The following is a 12000-nucleotide window of genomic DNA, read 5'->3' on the forward strand; positions in this document are numbered from 1 at the left end:
AGCTGCTCTTGCCTCCTGGCAGCTCTGTGCATGTGTGCACTAGGAACAGGCTCCTCCTGTTCCTCTGCCTCTCTGCTGTCTGACTCTGGAAGCTCTGGAGTCCGCGCATCGCTCCCAGATGGCCCTGGCCCCATCTCTGCCTCTGACGCAGAGCCCTCATCCGTGCCCTCCCCAGACTCCAGGACTGGCCCATGGTCCTCCCCAGCCTCCTCACTGTCCGACTCTGCTGCTGGCGGACCACAACCGTGACCCTGGGAACACGGCAACCGTCGTCATAAGTATGAACCGGTTGCCAAGCGCCTGAATTTAGATCACGTGATCCTAAGGATGCCACAAGGGTCGTCAGTGTGAAAAATTCTCAAGTCGCTTTTTCTCAGTGCCGTTGGAACTTTGAACGGTCACTAAATGAACCGTTGAAAGTCGAGGAGAAGAAATGCAAGGCAGTTTATTTATTTGTTTATTTGAATTTATTAGCTTTATTTGTTTTTGGGGAGTGTCCCCCGGTTGCCCATAAGAAAGGGGCGGAACGTGGAGGCCATCTTGAGTTTTTCCACCATATCCTGTAGACAAGCCTGGAACGGTTTAGATGAGTGACAAGTAATTAGCGGCTAATGAACCCCCTTGTGGTGAAAACTCTTCTTCTGGATTCAAAGGCATAACTGGAAAAGAGCGATGGCTATCTCGTGGGAATTAATAATAAATAAACTTGAAAGAAAGATTGCTACGTTTAATTGCACTAAATTCTATAATTGCTGAATAGTGACTCAGAGCTGGAAGGGTGAGAACCGTAGAGTAGAGTAGAGTAGGATTTGGAATGGAATGGGATAGGATAGGATAGGATAGGATAGGATAGGATAGGAATAGGAATAGAACAGAGAAAGAATAGCATAGCATAGCATAGCATAGCATAGCGTAGAACAGAACAGAACAGAACAGAATAGAGAAAGAATAGGAATAGAATAGAATAGAATAGAATAGAATAGAATAGAATAGAATAGAATAGAATAGAATAGAATAGAATAGAATAGAATAGAACAGAGAAAGAATAGGAATAGAATAGAATAAGAATAGACTAGAATAGGAATAGAATAGAATAGGAATAGGAATAGGAATAGGAATAGGGATAGGGATAGGGATAGAATAGAATACAATAGAATAGATTAGATTGGATTAGATTAGATTAGATTAGATTAGATTAGATTAGATTAGATTAGATGAAGAATAGGAATAGAATAGGAATAGAATAGGAATAGAAATAGAATAGAATAGAATAGAATAGAATAGAATAGAATAGAATAGAGAAAGAATATGAATAGAATAGAATAAGAATAGAATAGAATAGGAATAGAATAGAATAGAGAAAGAATAGGAATAGAATAGAATAAGAATAGAATAGAATAGAATAGAATAGAATAGAATAGAATAGAATAGAATAGAATAGGAGTTGGAAGGGACCTTGGAGGTCATCTAGTCCAACCCCCTGCCCAAGCAGGAGACCCTTACACCATTTCTGACAGATGGCAATCCAGTCTCTTCTTGAAAGCTTCCAGGGATGAAGCTCCCACAATTTCTGAAGACACAGAACAGAACAGAACAGAACAGAACAGAACAGAATTCTTTATTGGCCACGCGTGATTGTTTTGGCTCTCCATCCACTGGAGGTTTTCAAGAATAAAACTGCGCAACCCTTTGTCCGGAACAGCACAGGATCTCCTCCTGCCTCGAGCAGCGGGTTAGACTAGAAGACCTCCAAGGTCCCCCCCGGCCCCCCCCCCATTATTCAGTATTCTGTAATTTTGCAATTCTACTCCCAAAGACGAGCGAGCTCCGCATTGTCCTGCCCGGATTGTTCCAGCCAGAAACAAATGAATAAATGAACAGATCTGCCTGGGGTGCTGCTGAGGTGTGGGGCCCGAATCCCGCTGCTTCCAGAGCCCGGTTTTGCAAGAGTTCCCAGGGGCAGTTTCAACCACCCAACAGCAGCCGTGGCACAAGAACCCGGAGCCAGTCGGTTGCACAAGATTGTGCTGGGAACGTTTCAGATTCGCCCGCTGGCCTACGAGGCCGCATTCCTGAGCTGACAAGAGATATCCGGGGCTCGTAAAAACCACCGGTTTCCTCCCAGGGAGCCCCCTGTGACGTCGGGTGCCAAGCAAGGGGGAGGGAGTGTCCAGGGAGCATTTTCCAGCATAGCTCAGCTGCAGCTTTCTCCCCCATCTCCAGGGGTGAAATGATACCGGTTCGCGCGAACCGGTAGCGATGGCGGTGGGTGGTTCGGAGAACCGGTAGCGACGGCAGAGCGAGGCTCCACCCACCTGCCCAGTCATCGTGACTTCCTGTTTTTAACCTGTTTTTTACCCTCTGCACATGCGCAGAGAATAGAAGAGAAGAGGAGAGAAGAGAATAATAGAATAGAATAGAATAGAATAGAATAGAATAGAATAGAATAGAATAGAATAGAATAAGAGAAGAGAAGAGAAGAGAAGAGAAGAGAAGAGAAGAGAAGAGAAGAGAAGAGGAGAATAATAGAAGAGAATAGAAGAATAGAATAGAATAGAATAGAATAGAATAGAATAGAATAGAATAGAATAGAATAGGAGAAGAGAAGAGGAGAAGAGAAGAGAAGAGAAGAGAAGAGAAGAGAAGAGAAGAGAAGAGAAGAGAAGAGAAGAGAGGAATGGAATGGAATGGAATGGAAGGGAAGAATAGAATAGAATAGAATAGAATAGAATAGAATAGAATAGAAGAGGAGAAGAGAAGAGAAGAGAAGAGAAGAGAAGAGAAGAGAAGAGAAGAGAAGAGAAGAGAAGAGAGGAATGGAATGGAATGGAATGGAATGGAATAGAAGAATAGAATAGAATAGAATAGAATAGAATAGAATAGAATAGAATAGAATAGAATAGAATAGAATAGAATAACAGAGTCGGAAGGGACCTTGGAGGTCTTCTAGTCCAACCCCCTGCTTAGGCAGGAAACCCTACACCACTTCAGACAAATGGTGATCCAACATCTTGTTAAAAGCCTCCAGTGTTGGAGCATTCACAACTTCTGGAGGCAAACAGTTAATTAATCCACTGATTAATTGTTTTAACTGTCAGGAAATTTCTCCTTATTTCTAGGTTGCTTCTCTTCTTGGTTAGACTAGAACTAGACTAGACTAGACAAATAGAAATAGAAATAGAAATAGAAATAGAAATAGAAATACAAATAGAAATACAAATACAAATACAAATACAAATACAAATACAAATACAAATTATTCGAATAGAATAGAATAGAACAACAGAACAGAACAGAACAGAACAGAACAGAATAGAAATAGAAATAGAAATAGAAATAGAACTAGAAATAATAGAAATAGAAATAGAAATAAAAATAAAAATCTATTCGAATAGAATAGAACAGAACAGAACAGAAATAGAAATAAAAATAAAAATCTATTTGACTAGACTAGACTAGACTAGACTAGACTAGACTAGACTAGACTAGACTAGACTAGACTAGACTAGAATAGAATAGAATAGAATAGAATAGAATAGAATAAAATAACAGAGTTGGAAGGGACCTTGGAGGTCTTCTAGTCCAACCCTCTGCTTAGGCAGGAAACCCTACACCACTTCAGACAAATGGTGATCCAACATCTTGTTAAAAGCCTCCAGTGTTGGAGCATTCACAACTTCTGGAGGCAAACAGTTAATTAATCCACTGATTAATTGTTTTAACTGTCAGGAAATTTCTCCTTATTTCTAGGTTGCTTCTCTTCTTGGTTAGACTAGAACTAGACTAGACTAGACTAGAAATAGAAATAGAAATAGAAATAGAAATACAAATACAAATACAAATACAAATACAAATACAAATACAAATACAAATACAAATTATTCGAATAGAATAGAATAGAATAGAACAGAACAGAACAGAACAGAACAGAACAGAATAGAAATAGAAATAGAAATAGAAATAGAACTAGAAATAATAGAAATAGAAATAGAAATAAAAATAAAAATCTATTCGAATAGAATAGAACAGAACAGAACAGAAATAGAAATAAAAATAAAAATCTATTTGAATAGACTAGACTAGACTAGACTAGACTAGACTAGACTAGACTAGACTAGACTAGAATAGAATAGAATAGAATAGAATAGAATAGAATAAAATAACAGAGTTGGAAGGGACCTTGGAGGTCTTCTAGTCCAACCCCCTGCTTAGGCAGGAAACCCTACACCACTTCAGACAAATGGTGATCCAACATCTTGTTAAAAGCCTCCAGTGTTGGAGCATTCACAACTTTTGGAGGCAAGTAGTAGTTCCTCCGATTAATTGTTCTCACTGTCAGGAATGATTGCAGGAATTGGGTTTGGGTAGTCTAGTAAAAAGAAGGATTAGGGGTGACATGATAGCAGTCTTCCAATATTTGAGGGGCTGCCACAAAGAAGGGGGGGGTTTCAACGTATTCTCCAAAGCACCTGAAGACAAGAAGCAATGGATGGAAACTAATCAAGGAGAGAAGCCACCTAGAATCAAGGAGAAATATTCTGATAGCAAGAACAATTAACCAGTGGAACAGCTTGCCACCAGAAGTTGTGGGAGCTTCATCACTGGAGGCTTTTAAGAAGGGATTGGACAGCCCCTTGTCTGGAACGGGATAGTTTTTCCTGCCTGAGAACGGGGTTGGACTAGAAGACCTCCAAAGTCCCTTCCAACATCGGTTAACTTTCACTTATCCTCTTGCGTACGGGTTTAAGATACCCGATGCAATTTAACTGCCAGAGAATTGGGTGTGCAGAGAAAACAAATATGGAACACATGATAGGATTGGGAGATTGGAGTTGCAGGAATTGGGTATGTATAATTTAGAAAAAAAGAGGGACGTGGTGGCTCAGCGGCTAAGACGCTGAGCTTGTCGATCGAAAGGTTGGCAGTTCAGCAGTTCGAATCCCTAGTGCCACGTAATGGGATTAACGCCTGTTCCCTGTCCCAGCTTCTGCCAACCTAGCAGTTCGAAAGCAGGTAAAAAAATGCAAGTAGAAAAACAGGGACCACCTTTGGTGGGAAGGAAACAGCGTTCCGTGCGCCTTTGGCGTTGAGTCATGCCGGCCACATGACCACGGAGACGTCTTCGGACAGCGCTGGCTCTTCGGCTTTGAAACGGAGATGAGCACCGCCCCCTAGAGTCGGGAACGATTGGCACGTATGTGCGAGGGGAACCTTTTAATTTAGACAAAAGAAGGACCAGGAGTGACATAATAGCAGTCTTCTGATATTTGAAGAGACCTCCAAGCTCTCTTCCCACTCTGGTTTTTTTTTCTGCCACCTCTGCAGGAATAGCGCTTAGAAAAAATCCCCACCTGGAAAAAGAGATGAATTATTATTTTTGTTGGCGGGGACGAGTTTCACAAAACATTCCCATCCAAACTTTGTGGGATGATTTTAATTGTAGGGAAAAAAATGTAGTCTTGTATACTTTGTGTGATACTGCTGTTCGTTTTTCATGAAAAGCTATTCGTACACAGGATGTTACATGTATTGTACAATAAGGATTATATAGCTATACTTTTTTTCTCACAGCATGGAGCAGACGAGGATTGCGTGGATGGGGAGAGTCGGACGCCTCTGCATTGGGCTGGTGAGTCCTAAAAAAAGGACAGGTAGTCCTCGACTTGCGACCGTATTTGAGCCCAAAATTTCGGTCGTTCAGTGAGACATTTGTTAAGTTAATTCTGCCCCGTTCTGCAACCTTCTTAAGTTATATGTCTTCTTAAGTTTTTGCGGGTGTGTATATGCAAAAAATTAAAATCTCGGGTGTTTTCCCGCGTCATGTTAAATAAGTTAGATTAAAATGTTTAAAATTCTGGTTAAAATCCCAGCTTAAAATCTTCTAAAAATCCTTACAGAGCACTCTATATATATATATTTATTAAACTTCTATACTGCCCTCACAAAATTTAAAAACAATTTAAAATAAATATATAAATTTGGCCCTTATGTTAAAAGCTACAAAAACCCAATTTAAAATTCATTTTCTAAGCCAGCCCGGCCTGTTGGAACAAAAGAGTCTTAAGGGCATGGCGAAAGGTACGTAGGTCAGGGATCATGCGAATCTCCGGGGGGCAGCTCATTCCAGAGAGCAGGTGCCCCCACAGAGAAGGCTCTCCCCCTGGGTGTCACCAGTCAACATTGTTTGGCCGACGGCACCCTGAGGAGCCCCTCTCTGTGGGAGCGTATTAGCTGGTGGGAGGCTGCCGGTGGCAGAAGGCGATCTCGTATATACCCCGGTCCTAAGCCATGGAGCGCTTTAAAGGTGGTGACCAGCACCTTGAATCGCACCCGGAAGACCACCGGGAGCCAGTGCAGCTCGTGCAGGAGAGGTGTTACATGGGAGCGCCCACAGAACCGGTAGCAACAAATTTTACATTCCACCACTGGTTCGAATCCCAATTCACAACGGCATACGATCAGAGAACACAATCGAGTCAGTTTCAGGTAAAGATGTATTCCTGAAGTCACCAGAACCCGAACTCTAAACTCAAAACACTCAAAATCAAAACCGAACATTTCCCACTGCCTTATGTTGGGCCTTTCTGAATGACTTCGGAGCTCAAGTTCTAGAATATTCCCAGTCGATGACATCAAGGATCCGATCTGGGTCGGTCAGTGGACCAGTGGTTTAGTCTTCCAAGCTTTTGGACTCGTGCTGGGAGCCCATCCTCAGGGAAAGGATGCAAATGACCAGCTCAGATCAAGTGAGGTACTAATCCCACTCTGTAAAGCCTTAGTAAGGCCACACCTAGAATCCTGCATCGTTTTGGTCACCACACTATAAAAAAGATGTGGAGACTCTGGAAAGAGTGCAGAGAAGAGCAACCAGGATGATGAGGGGACTCAAGGCTAAAACATACGATGAACGGTTGCAGGAACTGAGTTATGTCTAGTCTAGTGAAGAGAAGGACCAGGGGAGACAGGAGAGCATCTTCCATATTTGAGGGGCTGCCACAGAGAGGAGGAAGGGGGTCAAGCTATTTTCCAAAGCACCCAAAGGCCAGACAAGGAATAATGGATGCAAATTGACCAAGGAGAGATTCAACCTAGAAATGAGGAGGAACTGTTTGACAGGGAGAGCAATCAACCCATGGAACAGAAGTTGCCTTCGGAAGTTGTGGGACTTTCATCACTGGAGGCTTTCAAGAAGAGACTGGACTCCCATCTGTCAGACATGGTGTAGTAGGGTCTCCTGCTTGGGCGGGGGGTTGGACTAGATGACCTACAAGGTCCCTTCCAATTTTGTTAATTTGTAAAGGATGTTGAGATTCTAGAAAGAGTGCAGAGAAGAGCAATAAAGATGATGAGGGGACTGGAGGCTAAAACAGACGATGAACGGTTGCAGGAACTGGGCCTGGCTGGTCTAGTGAAGAGAAGGACCAGGGGAGACAGGAGAGCCTCTTCCAATATTTGATGGGCTGCCCCAGAGAGGAGGAAGGGGGCCAAGCTATTTTTCAAAGCACCTGAAGGCCAGACAAGGAAGAATGGATGGAAACTGATCAAGGAGAGATTCAACCTAGAAATAAGGAGAAATTTCCTGACAGTGAAAACAATCAATCAAAGTTGCCTTCGGAAGTTGTGGGAGCTTCATCACTGGAAGCTTTCAAGAAGAGACTGGACTGCCATCTGTCAGAAATGGGGTAGAGTCTCCTGCTTGGGTGGGGGGTTGGACTAGATGACCTACAAGGTCCCTTCCAACTCTGTTAATCTATAACCTGATCCCTGTGACTAACCCAGATTGCAACATTACCCTGGGACATGTATATTTGACTTCAGGAACACCCCAAGATTATGCAAAGAGATAATATATACTGCATCCTAATTTGGTTGCCACATTATAAAAAAAAAGATGTTGACACTCTGGAAAGGGTGCAGAGAAGAGCCACAAAGAAGATTAGGAGGCTGGAGGCAAAAATTGTATGAAGAACGGTTGCAGAGGTTGGACTAGAAGACCTCCAAGGTCCCTTCCAGCCCTCGGATTCCGTGAACCTCTATGACTTTCCTCCTCCATGCAGGAGGCCCCGAAATTAAATCTTCCTTCCAAGTTCGACAGCTTTTTTGCAACCGCATAAGAGGAGTGGCTGTTGCTTCTTTTTAAACAGCCCGTTGATCATCTACAGTTGTGCACACCTTAGCAGAACTTAAACGTGAATAATAAGTTTTCCCAGGGATCCTACCAAGTCGCCAGGAAGTCTCTTGAATCTAGTTTGAGCTCCTGGTGGCTGTAGATCCCCAAATTAGGACGGAAGCTTTTTTGTCTTTCTTACAAAAAAGATGTGGAGACACTAGAAAAAGTGTAGAGAAGAGCAACCAAGATGATTAGGGGACTGGAGGCTAAAATTGCTTTAGATTGCAGGAATTAGATGGGTTAGTGTCTAATGAAAAGAAGAATTAGATTAAGAGATTAACAGATCACGTTCATTAAATGTAGAATAGAATAGAATAGAATAGAATAGAATAGAATAGAATAGAATAGAATAGAATAGAATAGAATAGAATAGAGGATAGGATAGGATAGGATAGGATAGGATAGGATAGGATAGGATAGGATAGGATAGGATAGGATAGGATAGGATAGGATAGGATAGGATAACAGAGTTGGGAGGGACCTTGTAGGTTATCTAGTCCAACCCCCCCCCCCGGCTTAAGCAGGAGACCCTACACCATTTCTGACAGAGGGCAGTCCAGTCTCTTCTTGAAAGCCTCCAGGGATGAAGCTCCCACAACTTCTGAAGGCAACTTCTGTTCCATGGGTTGATTGTTCTCACTGTCAGAAAATGTCTCCTTATTTCCAGGTTGAATCTCTCCTTGATCAGTTTCCATCCATTATTCCTTGTCTGGCCTTCAGGGGCTTTGGAGAATAGCTTGACCCCCTTCCTCCTCCCTGGGGCAGCCCCTCAAATATTGGAAGATGCTATCTTGTCTCCCCTGGTCCTTCTCTTCACTAGACTCTTTCACTAGTTCCTGCAACCATTCTTCATATTACAGATTAACAGAGTTGGAAGGGACCTTGTAGGTCATCTAGTCCAACCCCCCACCCAAGCAGGAGACCCTACACTATTTCAGATAAATGACTGTCCGGTCTCTTCTTAAAATCCACTAGTGCTGGAACACCACAAGTTCTGTGGCAAGCAATTCCACTGGTCAATTGTTCTCACTGTCAGAAAATTTCTCCTTAATTCTGGGTTGCTTCTCTCCTTCATTAGTTTCCATCCATTATTCCTTCTCTGGACTTTCAGTGCTTTGGAGAATAGCTGGACCCCCTTCCTCCTCTCTGGGGCAGCCCCTCAAATATTGGAAGAGGCTCTCCTGTCTCCCCTGGTCCTCCTCTTCTCTTCACTAGACCAGCCAGGCTTAGTTCCTGCAACCGTCCATCGTCTGTTTTAGCCTCCAGTCCCCTCATCATCCTGCTTGCTCTTCTCTGCACTCTTTCTAGAGTCTCAACCTCTTTTTTATAGCGTGGGGACCAAAACTGGATAGCAATATTCCAATATTTGAGGGGCTGCCCCAAAGAAGAGGGGGTCAATTTATTCTCCAAAGCACCAGAAGGCAGGACAAGAAATAATGGATGGATACTAATCAAAGAGAGAAGCAACCTGGAATTAAGGAGAAACTTCCTGACAGTGAGAACAATTAACCAGTGGAACAGCTTGCCACCAGAAGCTGTGGGTGGTCCATCACCGGAGGTTTTCAAAAATAGACTGCACAGGTAGTCTGGTACAGATAGTCCTCAATGTACGACTACAATTGAGCCCAATTTTTGTTGTTGTTGAGACATTTGTTAAGTGAGTTCTGCCACATTTTGCGACCTTCCTTGCCACCATCATTAAGTGAGTCACTGCAGCTGATAAGTGAGTAACCCGGTTGTTAAGTGAATCTGGCTTCCCCGTCGACTTTGCTTGTCATAAGGTCGCAAATGGGGATCACGTGACCCCCCCCAGGACCCCAGCAATGGTCCTAAGTGTGAATCAGTTGCCGAGCGTCTGAATTTTGATCCCTTCAGTTGTAACTGAAAAATGATCATAAGTCCCTTTTTTCAAGGCCGTTGTAACTTTGGTCACTAAATGAACGGTTGCAAGTCGAGGACTGCCTGTATAAGGTCTCCTGCTTGAGCTGGGAGTTGGATTAGAAGACCTCCAAGTTCCCTTCCAACTCTGTTTTTCTGTTATTCTTTGCGGGTGTTACTTGAATTGTTATTTGAGCCACCAGCTTTTTGGATTCCCAGGTGGTCTCCCATCCCGTTCAAACCCTAACTTAAATCGGATCCTTCTTTGCTTCTAACACCATCCAGGCTCTGCTCCCTGCTGAGGTTCACAAGGGTTGTTGCAGCCTCTGAGTAACTTCCCCCGAGAAGGCTTGGTTCTCTCCTCCATTTCACAATTGCATTTTATCAGGGAACACGATCTAGTCAGTTTCACAACATCAAGTTGTGTGTGGTTGGGAACTCCAGGGCTACGTTACCCCACGTTTATGCAAGGGGCCACCCTTTTCCTCCAGCTGTGACCCTTCAAGGGAAACTAGGACCTCATCCTGCAAATGCATCGATAGTAGCCGGAGCTCTTGATTGGCCCATACAATCTGCTGTAAATGGATAGATTTCGAAAAGTAGCATCAGGACAAGCTGGGACAAGCCCTGGTGTGTTTCGAGGGTGTGTGAGGCCTGCACAGATCCATCACCTGTCGAAGGGAGGTTGGTCAGCTCTCTGCATTCGCACATCTTCCCTAACCAAACTAACAGGTAAACCGAGCTGCTCTTACCTTTTCAAACAGGGGAGCCCCCATTGCTTAGATGTAAAGTTTTGCAGACATGTCGGCAAAGGCCTCCCACAGAATTTGCAAACGGGGGGCTGAGACGCTGAGCTTGTCGATCGAAAGGGTTCGGCAGTTCAGCGGTTCGAATCCCCAGCGCCGCGTGACGGGGTGAGCTCCCGTGACTTGTCCCAGCTTCTGCCAACCTAGCAGTTCGAAAGCACGTAAAAAAATGCAAGTAGAAAAATAGGGACCCCCTTTGGTGGGAAGGGAACAACGTTCCGTGCGCCTTTGGCATTGAGTCATGCCGGCTACATGACCACGGAGATGTCTTCGGACAGCGCTGGCTCCTTGGCTTTGAAACAGAGATGAGCACTGCCCCACTAGAGTCGGGAACGACATATATATATATATATATATATATATATATATATATATGTCGTATATATATATATATATATATATCAATTTTCTTACTTCTTCGTAGGGTCTATGTGTGTTTTTCTTCTAGCCAGGTTTTCCCTACGTAGCCAAGGTTTTTTTGTAGCTCCAGCTCAGTAGAATCTCATCTACTCGGTTCTGGGCTTTTTTCTTTTCTAACACCTAGCAAGCTCTCACTGCTAGGTGGGAGACCTAAATAGATCCATTTCTAGCTCGTTAGCTTTCATCAGTAGGCCACACCCATCTCCTCCCTGTAAAGGCATAGTATCAATTTTCTTACTTCTTCGTAGGGTCTATGTGTGTTTTTCTTCTAGCCAGGTTTTCCCTACGTAGCCAAGGTTTTTTTGTAGCTCCAGCTCAGTAGAATCTCATCTACTCGGTTCTGGGCTTCTTTCTTTTCTTGCTAGGTGTTAGAAAATATATATATATATATATATATATATATATATATATATATATATATATATATATATATGCTGATAAAGAAATATCTGCTTGAGGGCTCCTGGATTGGAGCTGAAAGGCAAAAGGGAAGCAGTATACTCCCTTATGTAGGTCTTTGGTTATTCGGGTTTTCTCCCGCGTAAAATTGGAAGTGTTGGAAGCTGCGATCACACATTGCTCCTAGAAGCACGAAGCCGAAAACACCAGCCTGAAGATGATGAATGAGACTTTGTCGAAACGTTGCCACGACACTTCCAATTTTACACGGGAGAAAACCCGAATAACCAAAGACCTACATATATATATATATATATATATATATAT

The 12000-nt window shown here is 43.2% G+C and overlaps 1 protein-coding gene across 1 annotated transcript in view; it reads left to right on the forward strand.

The window, feature by feature from the left end:
• The window catches only part of ANKRD35 (ankyrin repeat domain 35), a 46545-nt gene that overhangs the window by 15751 nt on the left and 18794 nt on the right, over positions 1-12000 (forward strand). The window contains exon 5 of the mRNA XM_070950770.1: positions 5572-5629. Within this exon, the coding sequence (XP_070806871.1) occupies positions 5572-5629 (58 nt within the window). The remainder of the gene's footprint in view (positions 1-5571; positions 5630-12000) is intronic.

This window comes from Pituophis catenifer, unplaced genomic scaffold (genome assembly GCF_029215685.1).
Source record: "Pituophis catenifer annectens isolate HBS135680 unplaced genomic scaffold, rPitCat1.0.hap2 SCAF_10, whole genome shotgun sequence".
In the NCBI taxonomy this organism is placed as follows: Eukaryota; Metazoa; Chordata; class Lepidosauria; order Squamata; family Colubridae; genus Pituophis; species Pituophis catenifer.